We start from the raw sequence: 20,350 nt of genomic DNA on the forward strand, positions 1-20,350 counted from the left end.
TTTTTTTTTTAGTATCTCTAAATAAAACACTCTGTTAGCACTCACATCTCAGACTTCTGTAGTAGCAGGGTGAAGACTAGGAGGGAGACCCTCCTTTGGCCTGTATATGAACAGCTGGCCTTAGGTTTCCCTGGTCCTCTCAGCTTCCCATGCTATGTGTTGGCTTCACCTGGCATTTGAGTTGGTGACCGCTGTTCATGGTAGCGTTTAATTCTCATGATCGAGACTTCTTATTCAAGACAATTTTGTCTCTTTCTGTTGTCTTGGGTACCACATGCAGACACTGTTGTTTGACCTGGAAGAAAGACTGGACATTCCCCTTTCCTTTTCTGTACAGACCGAGGTGACCATAGTGCTGACCAACTGGGTCCTATGAGAATTCTACTGAGGTAGTTCTAGGGAATTGTCTCTCCAACACACACATGTGCGTGCACACACACACACACACACACACACACACACACACACACACACACAAAGAAAAAAATCATTTTCATGCTTTTCCCTTTAATTTTGTCTTGCTAAATGGCTCAGCTGTGAAGATGTGACATCCAGAGCTCTGGCAGCCACATTCAGCATGAGAGGGGAGGTAAGGCATCACCAAGAAGGCAACATGGAACATTTTTGATCTGCTGAATTAACCAACTTGAAAGTGCTTGTCCTCGGGTCTTCTACTGAGACAGCAGTTTCCTCCTTACCTGAGACGCTGTCATTACCTTAGTCAGCTGCTGGCCAACAAAGGCATCTCATTGAAACAGAGTTCAGAGGAGACAGCCAATGTTTTCTGGACAATTCATGACCCCACATACCCCAGTGCAGAAGTGTCACACAGTAAGCACCCCATCTTGAGAGGGGGGTGTTGTCATACTAGAGTGAAGACAGAAAGATTTGCCCAGGATGGTGGAGTCAGGAGGCTGTGGTCCTCCAGACCACAGACTCTGCTCCTGGAGAAGAAGCAATCCAGAGGATGTGAACAGTATCACAAGACATTGAAAAGACTTTAATGTGAGGGGAGTGGTGGTGTTGGTACATACCCTTAATTCCAGCACTCTGGAGACAGAGTGAATCTCTGTGAGTTGGAGGCCAGCATGGTTTACAGAGTGAGTTCCAGGCTAGCCAGAGCTACACAGAGAAACCCTGTCTTGAAACGAATGAACAAACAAACAAAACAACAACAACAAACAAATACCATAATGTGAAGGGAGAATCTGGTTGAGATGTCACAGATCACACCAGTCCATGGCCCTCCTCCTCTCTGGTCTAAATTTTGACTGTGAATATGGATTAATGTGTGAGGAAGAAGCAGGGAGGAAGCAATAGAGACAGGACCTACTCAGAGCTGCCATCATGGTGCAGAGGCACCAGGAGCAGCCTGTGTCTTCCGTGTCTTGGTTGGGACGGTGCTGGAGGAAAGTGTGTGTGTGTGTGGGGGGGGGGTGCTCCTGCATTGGGCTTTTTTTAGTTGTTTTTTTTTTAATTTTTGAAAATTAAAAAAAATTTTTTCCCTTTTTTTATTATATTTGTGTTTTAATTTTACACATCAGCCATGGGTTCCCCTGTCCTCCCCCCTCCCACCTCCACCCCCACCTTCTCCCTATCCCCTCCCCTCCATTCCCATCTCTTCCAGGGCCAAGACTCCCCTGGGGATTCATTTAAACTTGGTGGATTCAGTACAGGCAGGTCCAGTCCCCTCCTTCCAGGCTGAGCAAAGTGTCCCTGTGTAAGCCCCAGGTTCCAGACAGCCAGCTCATGCACTAAGGACAGGTCCTCAGCTGGATCAGGCCCTCTGGATAAGTGAGACAGTTGAGTGGCTTGGATTGTTTGGGAGGCATCCAGGCTGTGGGACCTGGGCTTTTTTTTTTTTTTTTTTTAAGATTTATTTATTTATTATATATACAGTGTAATGTCTGCATATCCTTGCAGACCAGAAGAGGGCACTAGATCTCATTACAGATGGTTATGAGCCACCATGTGGTTGCTGGGAATTGAACTCAGGACCTCTGGAAGAACAGCCAGTGCTCTTAACCGCTGAGCCATCTCTCCAACCCCTGCAAACAGATGACACTATTTCTTTTGTTTTTAACCGTGTGTGTGTGTGTGTGTGTGTGTGTGTGTGTGTGTGTGTGTGTGTGTGTGTTTTGCACCTTGTGCCATGCCTGGTATTGGAGGAGACCAGCAGGTGGCGCTAGAGCACAGTAACTGGATTTACAGATAATCTTGAAGGGCCAGGTGAGTACTGGGAATTGAACCCTGGTCCTCTGGACGAGCAGCCAATGCTCTTAACTACTAAGCCATCTCTCCAGCCCTGCATTGGACTTTTAATGCTGCATCAATTTACAAAATGATGTACCTCCTCAGGGAGACACAGAGACTAAACCCAGAGATGGGAGAGCTAGGATGCAGGGTAGAAAAGTGACTGCTGTGCCAGATACAGTTCAAGGCACATGGAGGTTTGCAGAGCAATGTTCTGCACCCTTGGCCCCCCAGAGCACTCGCTCCAGGGTGGGGATCCATACCTTGTGGCCCTGAAGCTAGACTCAGTGGAACCCCATCCTGCTACCACTTTCCTTAACTTTGAGCAAGTCATTGTGTTCTGATTGTTCTTGTTTGTAAAATTATTGTAAAGAATGGTAACATGTCATGTTTCTGAGGACAAGTGAGATACGGGTGTCAGAGTCCCTAACACAGTTCCTAATACAGGAGTGAGCTATCAAGGACTCTTAGTGTGGTCCCACTTGAGCTTTGTGAGGGCTTTCCTTAGTGTTTCCCCGGGAACATGTAAGTTCAGGGAGATTTGCCCTTTAAAGTCATCCTGTTTAACTTTCACTCCCGGTTGTAAATTGTTAGGTTCTTTGCTAACTTCTTCATGGCTGTCTGCATCTCCTGGTTCCTGAGGGTATAGATCATGGGGTTGAGCATGGGGGTCAAGACTGTGTAGCTGATGGACACAGCCTTGTCCAAGGGGAAGGGAGTGAATGGCCGAGAATAGATATAGATGCAGGGAATGAAGATCATAGACACCACGATGATGTGGGTGGTGCAGGTGGAAGCCGCCTTCCTCCTGGCCGGGCCTGAGTGCAACCTCAGCATCACCAGGATGACAGTGTAAGAGATGAGAAGGAGGAGGAACCAGATGAGGACCAGCATCCCACTGTTGGAGATCATGAGGAACTCCAGGAGGGAGGTGTCTGTACAGGCGAGTCTCAGCACTTGGGGGACATCACAGTAGAAGTTATCTAGGACATTGGGGCCACAGAAGGGCAGTGGCAGCATCAGCAACAGCTGGACAATGGAGTGGACAAAGCCCCCTACCCAGGCAGCCACCACCAGCCCCACACACAGCCTGGTGTTCATGATGGAGATGTAGTGGAGGGGCCGGGAGATGGCTATGTAGCGGTCATAGGCCATCACAGAGAGGAAGAAGACAGTCCCACCTCCCAGGAGGTGGAAGAAGAAGATCTGGGCCATGCAGCCTTGGTAGGAGATGGTCTTCTTCTCGAGAGGAAGTCCATCAGCATCTTGGGGGCAGTGACTGAGGAGAAGCAGAGGTCTAAGACAGCGAGATTGCGGAGCAGGAAGTACATAGGTGTGTGGAGCCTGGAATCTGAGGTCACAGTGACTATGATGAGGAGGTTTCCCACCACAGTAGTGCTGTAGACAAACAAGAACACCAGAAACAAGAAGAGCTGAAGCTCACAACTCCGTGAGAACCCTGCCAGGATGAATTCTGACACCCATGTGAGGTTGTTCTGGTCCATAGTGTCTTCTCCATGCATTTAGAGGAAACAGATGAAAGACATGAATACTTGAATATCTCCCTGCCCTTTTCAGCATCCCAGTTGTTCAGGTCCCTAGGAAGGGCATCCTTATGTGAAGACCATGACATTACTTGCCACCTTGGCTCTGTTGAGTTGAGTGGCTGATACAACACACATTCATGGATACTGATTTTGTTTTATCTGTTTGAGACAGGGTGTCACTATGTAGCCTAGGCAGGCCTCAGACTCAAGATCCTCTGCCTCCGAACCTTGAATTCTCATGAGATCCCTTAAAGCCACCCAGAAGAACCTGTGACCTTCCTTCCCATTACTGACAGGCTGACAGGACAACATTCAGAATGAGACACCCTGGAGCAAAATTTCAGGTCCTCATTTTCCTTAAGATCTGACCAAGAATAGACTTACTTGGTTAAGATCTCAACTTCTCTGTGTATAAAGTATGAAGAAAAAGGTTTTCTTAGCTAGGTGTGGTAGTGCAAGCCTTCAGTCCTAGCATTCAAGAGGCAGAGGCGGGAGGATCAGCAGTTCTTGGTTATTCTTGTCTACATAGGGTATAAGAGACCAGCCTGAGCTACATGTTACCCAGTCTTTAAGTGGAGGGGAGGGCTTTCTTTACTGGCTTTTCTGTGGGACTGGAGAGGATGCCAACTTTGAAGTTCTCATGTTTCCACTAATGAGCAGGCTGCCGGCTCTGGGTAATCCCAGTCCACTCTCCTCTTCCCTCATTCCAGGCTTTACGTTTTTGTGCAAGTTTTCCGCATGTAACACAACAGAATGGTAACAGTTCTTTCATATTGTTTTTCCCCCAAAATTCAATCACAAGGGTCTGGGGACACAGGTCTAAATTTCACAATTAATTTGTTCCCAGCAGTGCACAGGCTGAGTATAGGCAGTACTTAATGAGGCTCTGCTGGTGGTAGCAGGGTGTGTGAATAGTTATAAAGATGTTCAGTCTCATGCCCAGGACCACTAGACACAACTGGAAACCTGAAGTATCCAGCTCTTCCCACTGCCCTTCCCAGGTAAGGCTCTGGTGCAGGCAAAAGGGAGCTGGGGGTAAGAAATCCTTGAGACTAAGAGGAGGAGGAGGGTGCTCAGAGCTCTTCCAGGAGGAGATTGCTTTTATTACATGCTACAAATCTAAGGAGAGAAAAAGAGTTGAATGAAAAAGAATTGGAATCAATGAGGCCAAAGAAAATTCCAAAGAAGAGAAATGGGAGATAAAGCAGGTTAAGGGGGGCAAAGGAAACATCAGGTTGGGGAAACATTTGTCTTAGAAACAGAAAGTCAGAAGGCAAGAAGACTGACAGGGTGCAGGCAAGGGGTCTCCCCACCTTCCTGTCCTGTCTAAAGCTCCCCCATTCTCTCCCCTCTGACCAACTGCAATCTATGAGCTGCTGGATTCCATTATCCCTCTTTTCATTCTTCACGTTCCTGTGTTCTTCCTCTCCATTCACACAGCAGCCTGGGACACCTTTCTGAATGGGGTGTGGTCAGGCTCCTTCCTTGTCATAACACTGAATGACCATCTAGTGCTCACAGCTCCAAACTCCAACTCTTAGAAGCTGCATACATTTCTGCACACAGAAACTGCAAAGAATAAAAGTCTGCTCTTGTGAGTGAAACTGTCCCTCAGCATTCCACGTGAGGCCATAAAGGTCACCTCCATATACCACACCTTTGTGATTGGTGTCCCTGTCACCTGAGAACCAACAGCCATCTAAGCAATTCACAGCTTCTACACATACCATCTAGTCAAGTAAACCTGCATCTTTGGTAGGAACTCCTGTTTCCTTAAATAACTTTTGTTAGGAGTCCAACCTAGGAACCCAGGTGCACCTTCTGTCTGGCTCCTCTCCCTGCATCTTCAACAGGAACTAATTCTTCATCTACCTCGACCTCCAACCATACTTTATAAGCATCCCTGGGACAACACTGATCATTTTTCCTGCTACCCCCTGAACTAGATTGAAAATCCAGTAACAGCACCCACGACAGCAACTCTGATTTAGAAGTTGCTCCAACATCTTCCAGCTTCACGCAATTGTTTCTAGTGACCTGCTTTGTAGACTATGTGGAGACTTGTGTGATGGTTTTGCCCGTCTTCTATCTTTTGCTCTCAGCATCCCCCCTCCCAACAGCAGGGGCGATTCTAAGCTTGGTTGTTCCATGTGGAACCTGGAACACCAGTTTTTAGCGTCACACCCGCCATGCCTGCTCTCCCCCTCACACTTCAGTCTTACTCTAGGCAAGCCTGTGCTACTCCTTTATTCTTACCTACTGGTGAGCGCTTGCAAGGCTCTTCCTACAGCTGACCTGTGTGCAGGAAAGCAAACTCCTTTCTCTCCCACCCCACTTCTGCCCAGCACGACACTTCATGGCTTCCATCTTCTTGGAGGTCCTTTGCCGAGGCTTCTGCTTTCCAGTTCTTGGCCATCCCTCGTGTGGGCTACATGTGTGGGACCCTAGAGGCACGGGGAATATCCCAGGGGGAATCTATTTGACAGGGCTCAGGAGGCAGAGCTGGGCTCATTACTACCGGGGCCTGTGCAGCACCGGGGCTTGTTAAAAAGTTTCTGTATGTCTCAAAACATACTTTTCTCTTTTCAGATTCTCCCTTGAGAACCCTAGGCACCAAGAAGAGGAACAATTTTAGAGGGGTGTGTGTGTGTGTGTGTGTGTGTGTGTGTGTGTGTGCGCGCGCGCGCACGCCTCAGGATTTGCTGACCACTATCTTAAAAGACAAGGTCTTCCACAGGGGCTGGGGAGGTGGCTCAGTGGTGAAGAACACTTAGTGATCTTGGAGAGGATCTAGGTTCAAGTCCCAGCACCCACAATCTGGCTCACTATCATCTGTAACCCCAGCTTCAGGGACTCGGAAGCCCTCTTACAGACTCCCGCTCTTTCTGCAGGCAAAAATTTGTGCACATACATTTAAAAGTAAAATACTCTCTAAAGTCAACAGAAACAGACTGAGGGTTCTCCGAGAACCTGTTTCTATTCTGTCCTGCTCTGATCCTCTTTCTTAGACTAGTGGTTTTACCCTTGAAACTATCACTTGGAGAACTTATTAGTGAACAGATTGGTACGCCCAAATGAGCCTTTCTGATCTGGTGAATCAATGGCAAAACCAAGAATCTGTGTTTGTAGAAGGTTCTCAGCTGATACAGGCTGGCCTGTTCCAGGGACCATACACTGGTTTGCTCATCAGCGCAATGCACAGATCTATCAACACCATCAAGGTAACTGGTAGACCGACCTTCCTTCCTTCCTTCCTTCCTTCCTTCCTTCCTTCCTTTTTTTCTTTTAAACTGAATTGAAATAGGTTTAGGTAAAATCATAGGTGGGAAATTGTTTGTATAGTATAACAGGACCTTAAAACCTAATAAATCTTGTCCTTCACTGTGCCAACCAGATTGACACCATAGACTCACCACCCATAGCCAGTTCTACTCACACTGTCTCTAAAGTGCTGGGATTCTTTGCATTTTGAATTATCAGTCTCTTTACATCTGAGAATTATACAGGAAATCCATATGTGTCTTCATCATGAAGAGTTGATAAAAATGGAGTTGACAGGCATTGTATACTTGGTGTAATGTAAAAAACAGTGTGGTATCTAAGAGTTCTTCCCAGACTCCAGAGGAAGGACAATTGGGCCTTCCTATAGTGTCCCAGAATTCCTGCATGTCTCCTTTGTGGTTCTCTTAGAGTGAATATTTCCACTGTCTGTGATCCAGTTCATCTCCCCTGTCTTTAGGACCTGACTGTAGCAGGAATCTTAAAGGTACTTATTAATAAAATCAAACCTGAGCCAGGTATTGGGGTGAATGCTGGAAGATCAGAGAAGCAGAACAAGCCACAGCTTCCTCACCTCGCCAGTTCCTCAGCTGGTCTCGTTTCCTCAGACTGGAAGCCTCTGTGTGCTTATCCAAATGAGTCTCAGCTGAACTGTTGCTCAAAAGCCTGAATGCTTAACCAGCTAAAAGCTTCTAGTTTCTGGTCCTCACGGCTTATTTATCTCTCTGTTTTTGCCATCACTCCCTGGGATTAAAGGCTCACTTCTTGGGATTAAAGGCTTGAGTCACCACGCTTGGCTGTATCCTTGAACAGATGGATTTCTGCCTCTGGAATGCTAGGATTAAAGACATGTGCTACCACTGCCTGACCTCTATGTTTAATATTGTGGCTGTTCTGCCTCTGACCCCAGATAAGTTTATTAGGGTGCACAATATTTCGGGGAACGCAATACCACCACAACCTGACAGTTTCTTTTCCAGTCTGACCCAACCAATTGCTGAGGCTCCCCATTGAGCCTCACTCTGATTCAGTGTTTGACTTACTGAATTTTTCATTTCAAGCTATATTTCAGTTTGGCTTTTCTTCAGAGATTCTATCTCTTTATTAAATTACTGTGGTAATATATTTATAATCTAAGGCCTAAAGCTTGCCTGAAGATCAGAGGACAGAGCTACGGAGTTAGCCACAGAGTTAACCATGGAGTTAGCAACCACGGAGTTAGCCACAGAGGACAGGGGTGGTGGTGGCACAAACCTTTAATTCCAGCACTAGGAAGGTTGAGGCAGTGATATGGCTGGGCAGAGAAAGGACTATAAGACAGGACAAGAAAGGAACTGGCCCTTTTGGCTGAGGACTCAGAGGCATTCAGTCTGAGGATTCGTGGAAACAGGATCTTCTCTTTTTGGCTGATGAATTGGCAAGGTGAGAAGTGGCTGTGGCTTGTTTCCTCTGATCTTTCAGGATTTACCCCAATATCTGGCTCCAGGTTTTTACTATAAGACTAGGATTCATGCAGTATGTGGTGTCCAACAACTTTTGGGGCACAAATTCATGAAAAAGCCTCTTGCCTGTGGCTTTGCAGCCTCCAGCTCAGGCTGGAGTTGCACACGGCTGGAGTCTCCACCCTGCCTGGACCAGAGTCCCTACCCTGCCACTAAGTTTTTGTTGCAACCTCTCTGCAGCAAACTCCATAGGTTTTTGGGCTCCATACACCACAGGAGTTAGCTGCTTTTGCACACTCCTCTGTGCAGATAGCTGACTCCACAGGTCCAGGCTCAGGCCCATGCTCAGGCTCCAAACACACCAGAATTAGCTGCTTTCGTACATTCCCTGGGCAGACTATGGGCTCTTTGGCTTCTCCTCTGTCCCAGTGGGTCATGGCTTTCTCTGGGCCCCCTCCTCGGGCTGCTGCCACATCATCATCTGAATTGTCGTTATCAGCAGATTTGATGAGTCAACTGGGATTTCTTAAGGGGAGAAATTAGTTAAAATAGAGTTTTTCCACCACATTAAAAAAAAAATGAGAAACACTATTACAATGGAAGGACTTTAGTCTCTGATAATACACTAAACAGTCTGAAAATGGAACAATTAAATGAGAGGATATTTAACTTAGATGGGATTGAGGTAATGTCAATTATGAACATTATTGTTTGGTCATTCTGATTTTATCCCTAAAAAACCCGGTTCACATAAGTGCCAAGTTGGTTGATATGAGTGCCAAGATGTAAGTCTTAGAAAAACTTATCAAAACAGATCATGAAAATATTCAGACCCAGAAAGAAGAATTTAAAGGAGAACCAATTTTAGCATTGTATTATAAGGTTACAGAGAAACAGCCTAAGGCTTTCAAACAGCCAACCTTAATTTATCCAGTAACCTTACAGGAACTGCCCAGTGATACATACCCCCCAGACTGTGTAAGAGCTGAATAGACTCCTGTGCAAATGTTAGATTTGAGGAAATTCAAAGAAGCTATAGTCTCATATGGCATGTACTCACCATTTGTGAAGCAGATACTAAACTCCTGGTCAATTTGTAATAGAATTATCCCTCAAGACTGGAAAGATTTGGTCACAGCCATCTTAGAGGCTGGTCCCCAATTACAATGGAGGACCTGGTGGAAGGATGAGGCTAAGACCATTGAACAATGGAGTAGGGCTAGAGGTATTGAAATTTGCTGAGAACAATTTATAGGGAGGGCAATTATGCTGATATACAAAGACAATCTTTATATGATGACCACACCTGGCTTTATACTGCATGCTTGAATGCTCGGGACAGAACTGAAGAAGGAGGAAAGAAAATTGAGTCATTTACTAAAGTTATACAGGGCCCCAAAGAAACCTTCACTGGCCAGCCAGTGGTGGTGTACACCTTTAATCCCAGCACTCAGGAGGCAGAGCCAGGCGAATCTTTGTGAGTTCGAGTCCAGCCTGGTCTACAAAGCAAGATCCAGGACAGGCTCCAAAGCTACACAGAGAAACCCTGTCTTGAAAAAAAAGAAAGAAAGAAAGAAAGAAAGAAAGAAAGAAAGAAAGAAAAAAGAAACTTTCACTGATTTCTTACAAAGACTGACTTCAACTATAAATATAATGATACCAAATTCAGAAGCTAGACAAATAATAATCTCTGAATCTCTGGCTTTTGAAAATGCCAGTGCACAATACAAAAGGGTAACTAGGCCATTAAAGGCAAGATCAGCACCCTTGGAGGTACGAATCTGAGATGCAATCAATATTGAATCTCAGGACCATGATGATGCTTGGATAGGAGAGGTGATTTCCAGAGGTTTGAAGAAAAATAGTAATGTCAAATGTTTCAATAGTGGTAAACAAGGTCACCTAAAAAGGGACTGTAAACAGGGCATTCCTAGAAACAGTGTTTTTTCAAGGAATAATTCCAACAGAACAACCCTCCCTTCTGGATTATGCAGAAGGTGTGGCAAAGGCAGACATTGGGCTAATGAATGTAGATCAACAAGGGACAGGCAAGGTAGCCCTTGCCTTTGCTGTCAGGAAACTCCCTGAGGGGCCTGTCCCAGGTCCCCATATCAAATTTGGTTCAGTAATTTTCTGTCATCATGGAGGAAACTCCTTCACAGATCAATTAAAGAACCTAATGCCTATTGTAAGAAACCATACTGCTCTGGATGATAGAACAACTATAGAAGAGAGAACAAAAAATCAGGAGAAGCCATAAATCAAAATTGATAGAGATTAGATTTGGAAACTTTCGAAAGTCAGAGTTAGGGAAGGATTTTGTTTTTATCTTTCAGGAGAATGAAGGCATCCAGCTAAGAAATCTGAAGACCACTGGACAATTGAGACATCTGAAGAAAAAGGACCAATCATCCAGAAAAAATGTCCCATGAAAAGGAGCAAATTGTCCTATTGGTATATCATATCTCCAACAGGATAAAATTTCATAAATTTTCTTAACTATTTGTTTCTGCTGTTCTCTACAGATACATAATGCAAATGGTCTTTATACAGTCCCAGTTTAATTAAAAATTAAAGCTGGCTTTGGAGTTGGAGTGTGGCTTTCTACTTCTCTAAACCCAAGCATGCTTGTTAAAGTAAAATCCAAAATCTCTGTCTCATGTCAGAAGAGCCACCTGATATGTATGGGACAGAAGAAAACACCAAAATTAAGGGACTATTCTATTGCTACTAATCTCATAATTCTTTGGTTTTATTTTGACTCTTTAAAACTTTTTAAGGTATAATTTTTATATAGCTTCCTGTACATGATTTCAAGTTTGAGTCTCTATCAGTTTTCTGCTGTGAACCATGACCACACCTAACAGTGACCTTCAAAGTCTCCAAAAGGATGATGGGGCCCCACAATGACAATTCTGTCAGGACTGTGATAATGCCATTAAGCTAACAAATACCACCCAAAAATCAGCTTTGGACTACAAACTGCTCAGGACAATTTTGAGATGGCTAGCTGAGACAATCCAGTCTCACGGACAACTCTAGCCAGGACTTAAGACAAGCCCCACACTTTCCCATTATGTAGAGACTGGATAACAAATGATAGAGCTACTTCTCCCAGGACTTGACAATTAACCCAAAATTTTTCTTTTCAGGATTCCCTAAGATGCTGTCGCTACCCTCCAGACAGCAGGAAGTAAATTTAAGAACACAATGCCCACATTCCCAAGAGGTGGGGTGTGTGGTTTTGTCGCGACCACCTCTTGCGCTCTCCCTTTATCTACAGAGAAGAGCAAAAACCTCCCCACTTTTGTTGTGGGTTCCCAATTCACCCGGGAATTCCTTTAACCCCGCTTTTGTCACAGGTTCCCAATTTACCTGGGATTTACCGGTGCACCACCCTGACTGCAGAAAGTTCTGAGCTCTCGTTGAAAGTAGTGAAGTTCCCCGTTCGGGCCACCACTTGTCGCGACCCCCTCTACCAGCAAGGAAGACGCAATACTAAGCTCTTTCTGCAGTTTATTCAGGAACCTTGAACAATCTTCTGACCCCGGGGGGAGCCCTCCCTCAGCCCTAATAGCCTCTGGGTAGCCAACCCTAAACAGCCACGTGGGCATCGCAGACAGGTCCAGGTATACGGAAGCAAGCCAAGCCTAATATGGAATTGTTTACCACCAAGAGTGCTCACCATCGGGAAGGTGGAAGGCAGAAGCCAGCATCATCTCTAGGGTGCGGCACACAGCTCTCTACATGGTTTTTGGTCATTCAATGGGTTATGAATAATTGTCATTGTTTTGGTGGTTGATTACAAGTTGTTATTGGTAATGGTCAGGAAAAAAAGCTGAACAAAGGAGTTTAGATTCAGGATTCTTGTTTGAAAAAAAAAGAAAAGAAAAAAGAGGATATAGATATGATAAAAAGTAGATTATTGAATCTACTCTAAAAAACACAGAATATAGATATAAGATAAAAGGTAGATCATTGAATCTACTTTTAAAAATTAACTATTAGTTTTAAAATATTTTATATTTATATGAGTCTTTCTATATTGATATGAAGTTGAGATTATTCTTGTTGGAATATACTGAACATATATTTCTACTCTTGTTCAAGGTATCATACCTAAACAGCTCATTTAACAATGTAATGCAATTTTCTAGTCCTTGAAAGTTATTATTACCAACTATTTAGAATAATAAAGAAATGTAGGGCCAGGCAGTGGTGACACATGCCTGTAATCCCAGTACTAGCAAGACAGAGGCAGGTGGATCTCTGTGAGTTCGAGGCCAACCTGATCTACAGAGCTAGTCCAGGACAGGCTCCAAAAGCTACAAAGAAACCCTGTCTTGAAAAACCAAAAAAGAAAGAAAAGAAAGAAAGGAAGGAAGGAAGGAAGGAAGGAAGGAAGGAAGGAAGAAATGTAGGTTAGTAGTTAGTCACCTATTACAATGGAACTTGTAGTCATGTTGGGTATGTTTTCAAGGTCAAACAGAGATATACTTTAGATAGTCTTCAAACACTTCAGGGATATGCAGACTATGGCATTTAAGATTTGTTAATAACATAGATTCTTTTTTTTATGACAATGAGAAATGTCTGCTCCTGGCAGCACCAATCTACTTTAGAGACGGTGATGGACATTGAAGAAAATTCCATATTGAGTTTACTTTGTGGCAAGTTAGGCACTGAGCAAGAAAATGCCCTTGCCTTGACTGCTGACAGTATGCTGTCCAAATGGGACAAGCAGAACACAAAAGAAAGGGCTGCTGAACTTTTCCAAGACAAGGTGGGACAGCCCTTCAGAAAATCCTGCTTCACAGAAAAGTCTGTCAGATATGCTAGGCCTTTAGGTTGAATATGAATGCCCCAATGTAGCAGAGGAAACTTGGGTGACTGTGCAGGCAGTCAGCTGTTTCTGTCATTTCTTACATATTTTGGAAATCACTTGTTTGCACTTCCTGCTTACTCAGTTAATATTATTTCCTTCTCAGATCTCTGATGGGATTGAAGACTAGATAGTTATAGTTATAGTTTTCCTTGTTAACAAATTCAGAAAAGAAACTCACTAAAGTTGTGTAAAGTGTGTAAGTTTGAAAGACATCAAAAGACAGTTTTCAGTTGGTCATACAAGTTAGAATAGAAAGTGATTAGGTACAACACTTTGAACTCACCAAAATATGATTAAATAATAGAGAATTTTCTCTGAATTTGTCAAATGTTAATGGACTAGACATTGTTAATGTAATTCTTGACTGTATATATTATATATAGTTATTGTACATATTGTATATAGTTTTTCTTATATTAGATATAACCTTCTTTTATTATTCTTGACAAAAAAAGGTGAAATATGGTGATACATTTGTAATCTAAGAAATAAAGATTGCCTGAAGATCAGAGAACAGAGCCAGTGACAGAGTTAGCCATGGAGTTAGCCACAGAAGATGGGGGTGGTGGTGGCACATGCCTTTAATTCCAGCCCTTGGGATCACATGCCTTTAATCCCAGCACTAGGAAGATTGAGACAGGAAGTGATATGGCTGGGCAGGTATATAAGGCATATAAGGCCTGAGGAGACAGGAATTAGCCCCTTTTGGCTGAGGATTCACGGAGACATGATCTTCTCTTTCCAGCTGAGGAGTTGGTGAGGTGAGAAGTGGCTGTGGCTTGCTTCCTCTGATCTTTCAGCTTTCAGCCTAATATCTGACTCCAGGATTTTATTATAAGACCATTTAGGATTTGTGCAACAAATTACATTTCCATATCTCAAATTGTTTTCATTATTTCATTCAAGTGTTTATGTTTTGTGAAGTCCTCATTCTGGCGCTCATTCATATCCTCTTCAAGTTCCTTGGGCACGTGTGTTATTGTTGGCTTAAGGTCATAGTCTTGTGTGATATCTAATTTGCTTTTTTCAGGGCACATTACTATGAGAGCACTTATTTTTCAAAGAGATCTTTTATCTTGGTTGCTCATGTTGCTTGTATCTTTGCCATGAAACCAAGTCATCAGAAGGTGTTTCTTGGAATGACTATCTGGTCTCACCTTGGTTGAGTAGGGGTTTGGATCTGCTTATTGGCAGGTTATGGGATAACAGGATGGTTCTTGGAGCTCATTTTTTGGCAACACATTGTTGATATACAAATGGGGTATCAGTAGGTCCTGATTCAGCTAGGTGAAGCTTCTGAACCCCAGGTCAGACCTGCTGTGGAGTTAGAAGATTCTCACTGCTGATCCTTGGAGTCTGTGGACAGCTCACCAGGTCCTGCAGTTAGTCCTTTGGTGACAGGGTTTAGGGAGTGTCTTGTCAGGTGTGGGCATTGCTACCTGGGGAGGTACATAGGACTCATAGTCTTCAGGGATAGGTGTGTGTAGGTGGAGGGGTGCCAAAAGTTGGGGGTCCTTACCTGGGGAAGGAGGAGAGTGTGGGGTGAGCAATGCTCAGGCAGTGGATTGGGGCAGGATCACACCTTTCAGTGTGAGGAATATGAGTGAGTTTATGAGAAAAGCTTGTGTAATGAGAGATGCTACTCTGATCATCTAAGGTAAATACAGTATTTTACAAACCACATTTCTAATTTCTGTGATTTTTTCCTCCTTTTCCAATTGAATCTTTCTAAAGTAGCATCCTAATCCCCTTTAGTGAATTTGTGAATATTAATTATAGTAAATATGGTATAGTAGCCATCTCAGGCTCTGACTGCATTAGTGTTACTGACCTACCAATGTTATATGAGAAGTTCTCAAGATGCCTCTTATTGCGATTGATCTGCTGCAGCAGTGCCCCATAGGCTGGATCATAGTATGGAATCTAAATGCATTTCTCACAGCTCTTGTGGTGGGAAAAATCTGAGGTCAAAGTGCTGTAGGACTAGAGGACTTAGAAGGCTGGCTTTGTGGCTTACAGGCAGCTGGCTTTACCCTGTGTTATCACGTGGGGGAAGGGGTGGCTCTCTGGGATCTCCTTTAAAAGACACTAGTCCCAGTCACATTATGAGGTGACCTACTCACCTAACAAAGACCCCACAACACACAAAACATCAGATTTTGGTTTGGTTTTAGCACATGACTTTGTGGAGTCAGAAAACATTCAGTCTATAGCAGTTCTCATGGGAAGAAACTGGGAAAAATTTATAATAGAGCTCTTTATTATTCCTTACAGAGGCAAAAACAATGACTTCAAAATAAAGGGTTCGGTTAGGTACATTTTTAAAGATGTATTATTTTATTTTCTGTGGTGGTATATTGTTTGTGTTCTCACAGATAAAGCTTGCCTGGAGATCAGAGTGTGGAGCTAACCACTAGAGGCCAGGCAGTGGTGGCACACACACCTTTAGTGGAGAGAGGAAGTAATAAGACAGGATGGAAAGAGAATCTTTCGGTCTGGGGTCTTGGCAGAGGTAAGAAGTCTCTGTAGTGGCTGGTTCCTTTACATCTCTGATCTTTCAGTATTTGTGCCAATATCTAACTCCGGGTTTTTATTATTAAGACCAATTAGGGTTCATGCTATATTTGGCGTCCAATGTGGGGCATGAAAAAAGCCCCCTGCCTGTGGCTTTGCAGTCACAAGCACAGGCCGGAGCTGCATACAGCCCAAGTCACAGCTCCACTGGCTACATTTCTGTTGCAGCCTGTCTGCAGCAAACTCCACAGGCTTTTGGGCTCCAAAAACCACAGAAGTTAGCTGCTTTCACACATTCCCCCATGCAGATGGCTGGCTCTTTGGCTTCCTCTCCCCACTCTGGTTTTCTTGAAGATTCTTTTCTTTTTTTATTGTTTATCGTTGTTGTTGTTTGGTTTTATTTTGATACAGGGTCTCTCTAAGTAGTCCTGGATTCCTAGAACTCACTAAGTAGACCAGACTCAACTTCACCAAGATCTGGTTGGCTCCTGAGTGCTGAAATAAGGGGAAATAAAGAGTGCCACCACACCCAACTTCTTTTTCCCTACTTTCCTATTTTTGTCTTACTTTAGTATCTGTCTTTTATTAGGGCAGTTTCCTTCATCTGTCTCGTGGTCTGTGGTTAAATACTAGCATTTCACATTGAAACACTCAGACAGTTGCTGGAAGCTCTGTGTGTGAGCAGGGCTTAGCACATGGAGCTCTCACCAGTTCATCAGTCCAGGCATTTTCCCAGAAGTTTCCTTAATGATGATTTGGAATGATGGAATCCTGGAAACTGACCCTCTGGGCTTTTAGTGTCTCTAAATAAAATTCTTCAGGGTTGGTAATGTAGCTCCTCCATTGGTAGATTGCATGAAGCCTGGGTTTAATTCCTCATACCTTATAAACTAAACATGGTGGTCTGTCTACAATCTAAGAACTCTGGAGGTAGAAGCAGGAGGATAGAAGTGTAAGGTTATCCTTAAGTACATAGAAAGTTCCTTGTCCTTCCAAAACACATGAGATCCTGCTGCTGATGGTGAGGATGGTGATGGTAATGATGATAATGGTGGTGATAATGATGGTGATGGTAATGATTATAAGGTTATGTTGATGGTGATGGTAATGATGATGGTGATGGTAATGATGATGGTGATGGATGATGATGATAGTGATAATGATCATGGTGATGATGATAGTGGTGGTGATACTGATGATACCATAATGACTTTCTAATGTCCTGTTAGGGCTCAAATCTAGAAATTCTGCAATTGCAGGGTGAAGACTAGGAGGGAGACCCTCCTTTGGTTGTATGAGCAGCTGGCCTTAGGTTTCCCTGGTCCTCTCAGCTTCCCATGCTATGTGGTGGCTTCACCGGGCATTTGAGTTGGTGACCGCTGTTCACAATAGTGTTTTCTTCTCATGGTCAGGACTTCTTAGTCAAGACAATTGTGTCTCTTCCTGTTGTCTTGGGTACCACATGCAGACACTGTTGTTTGACCTGGAAGGAAGGCTAGACGTTCCCCTTTCCTTTTCTGTACAGACCGAGGTGACCATAGTGCTGACCAACTGGGTCCTATGAGAATTCTCCTGAGGTAGTTCTAGGGAATTGTCTCTCCAACACACACATGCGCGCACACACACACACACACACACACACACACACACACACACACACATACACATACACACAGGCACAAAGAAAAATTAATTTTCACGCTTTTTCCTTTAATTTTGTCTTGCTAAATGGCTCAACTGTGAAGATGTGACATCCAGAGCTCTGGCAGCCACATTCAGCATGAGAGGGGAGGTAAGGCATCACCAAAAGGCAACATGGAACATTTTTGATCTGCTGAATTAACCAACTTGAAAGTGCTTGTCCTCGGGTCTTCTACTGAGACAGCAGTTTCCTCCTTACCTGAGACGCTGTCATTACCTTAGTCAGCTGCTGGCCAACAAAGGCATCTCATTGATGCAGAGTTCAGAGGAGACAGCCAATGTTTTCTGGACAATTCATGACCCCACATACCCCAGTGCAGAAGTGTCACACAGTAAGCACCCCATCTTGAGAGGGGGGTGTTGTCATTCTAGAGTGAAGACAGAAAGATTTGCCCAGGATGGTGGAGTCAGGAGGCTGTGGTCCTCCAGACCACAGACTCTGCTCCTGGAGAAGAAGCAATCCAGAGGATGTGAACAGTATCACAAGACATTGAAAAGACTTTAATGTGAAGGGAGAATCTGGTTGAGATGTCACACATCACACCAGTCCATGGCCCTCCTCCTCCTCTCTGGTCTAAATTTTGACTGTGAATATGGATAAATGTGTGAGGAAGAAACAGGGAGGAAGCAATAGAGACAGGACCCACTCAGAGCTGCCATCATGGTGCAGAGACACCAGGAGCAGCCTGTGACTTTTGTGTCTTGGTTGGGATGGTGCTGGAGAAAAGAGGGGGAAGCTCCTCCATTGTGGTCTAAACTTAGCATCACCTTATGGTGAGACTCTTGCAAAATGTTGTATACCCCACAGTGAAGAAATGTACAGAAATAACATTACAACAAAACCAGTCACCAGAAGGTTAGAAAAAAAACAGAAACACCTGTCCCAATCAGACACAGCTGAAGATGCTGAGAGATTTCCCAAGGAACGTGGCATGTCCCCAGACCCTCTCAAAGTATGCATCCCGGTTGGGAGGTCACATCTGTGCCTCTCAACTTGGAGTCAATGAAACCAAGTTCTATCATTCTGTTGCTTCCACTTTGACCAAGTAGCCAGCTCCTTAGCTTTCTTATCTGTAATATTTTCATATAAAGTATGGAATTATCTAACAGTGCCTGACACAGGAGTAGCTCCTCAAGACATAGTACTGTAATCTGATTTGTTCGTAGGGTGGGGGATGCATGTGTGTTCATGTGGAGGTCAGAGGGCAAGTTCCTCAGATACTATATTTAAGGATTTCTTTTTTTTTTTTTTACACAGTGTCTCTCACTGGCCTTTAAACTACCAAGGCTGACTGGCCAATGGCCCCCAAGGTCACCCTGTCTCCAGCTCTCCAGCTTTGGGGTTATAAGAAGGCACTGCTATACCTGGAATTTTGCACTGGAGTTCTGTGGTCTTCGTGTTCTTAAAGCAAACACTTCACCAGCTGGGTGTTTCTCCCTAGCCCTGGTCATTCTGTATAAAGACTTCCCTCTGTTTTTCTCCCAGCATAGCACAAGTCCAGAGAAACCTGGCATTGAAAGCCAACTAATTCAAAGTTCATCCCCTTTACTAAGCACTAAGCGCTTTGCTAGTCTCTTCATGGCTGTCTGCATCTCCTGGTTCCTGAGGGTGTAGATCATGGGGTTGAGCATGGGGGTCAAGACTGTGTAGCTGATGGACACAGCCTTGTCCAAGGGGAAGGGAGTGAATGGCCGAGAATAGATATAGATGCAGGGAATGAAGATCATAGACACCACGATGATGTGGGTGGTGCAGGTGGAAGCCGCCTTCCTCCTGGCCGGGCCTGAGTGCAACCTCAGCATCACCAGGATGACAGTGTAAGAGATGAGAAGGAGGAGGAACCAGATGAGGACCAGCATCCCACTGTTGGAGATCATGAGGAACTCCAGGAGGGAGGTGTCTGTACAGGCGAGTCTCAGCACTTGGGGGACATCACAGTAGAAGTTATCTAGGACATTGGGGCCACAGAAGGGCAGTGGCAGCATCAGCAACAGCTGGACAATGGAGTGGACAAAGCCCCCTACCCAGGCAGCCACCACCAGCCCCACACACAGCCTGGTGTTCATGATGGAGATGTAGTGGAGGGGCCGGGAGATGGCTATGTAGCGGTCATAGGCCATCACAGAGAGGAAGAAGACAGTCCCACCTCCCAGGAGGTGGAAGAAGAAGATCTGGGCCATGCAGCCCTGGTAGGAGATGGTCTTTGTTCTGTGAAAGAAGTCCACCAACATCTTGGGGGAGGTGACTGTGGAATAGCTGAGATCTATGACAGCCAGATTTCGAAGCAGAAAATACATAGGCATGTCCAGCCGGGGATCAAAAGTCACAGTGACCATGATAAGGATGTTTCCCACCACAGTGGTGATGTAGACAAACAGGAACACCACAAACAGGAGTTTTTGGAGTTCTTGAGTCTGTGAGAACCCTAACAGAATAAATTCTGACACCCATGTGATGTTCTGGGGTTCCATGGGGTGCTTCCCACGTGCCTAGAGAGAGATGACACAAAGTAAAACCATTGTGAAAATTCAGTCAGGGTTTTGTTTGTTTATTTGCTTGCTTGCTTTGGAGGATCAGGAATGATTGGTCAAAGCTATTTCAAGGTATGGCTTGACAGAGCTTCCTGGGAGGATAAAGACATTGCCAAGCTCCTGCGGGATTAGCTCCCTGACCACATCTTGTCATTGCATCATAGGCATGGATAGGTAAGCTCCCTGCTCCCCTGGAC

The 20,350-nt window shown here is 44.5% G+C and overlaps 2 protein-coding genes across 2 annotated transcripts; both read right to left on the bottom strand.

The window, feature by feature from the left end:
* Positions 1 to 2,823: 2,823 nt before the first annotated feature.
* Positions 2,824 to 3,758, bottom strand: LOC118590006 (olfactory receptor 4D1-like). Its single transcript, XM_036197785.1, is given in 2 exon segments — positions 2,824 to 3,500; positions 3,503 to 3,758. Coding segments are annotated over 2 exon segments (933 nt in total).
* A 15,359-nt stretch (positions 3,759 to 19,117) lies between these two features.
* LOC118590005 (olfactory receptor 4D1) lies at positions 19,118 to 20,153 on the bottom strand. Its single transcript, XM_036197784.1, has one exon. It carries the CDS (start codon positions 20,091 to 20,093, stop codon positions 19,152 to 19,154), a length of 942 nt encoding a protein of 313 aa, XP_036053677.1. The 5' UTR covers positions 20,094 to 20,153; the 3' UTR covers positions 19,118 to 19,151.
* Between the last annotated feature and the right edge of the window lie 197 nt (positions 20,154 to 20,350).

Source organism: Onychomys torridus, chromosome 8 (genome assembly GCF_903995425.1).
Source record: "Onychomys torridus chromosome 8, mOncTor1.1, whole genome shotgun sequence".
NCBI classification, from domain to species: Eukaryota; Metazoa; Chordata; class Mammalia; order Rodentia; family Cricetidae; genus Onychomys; species Onychomys torridus.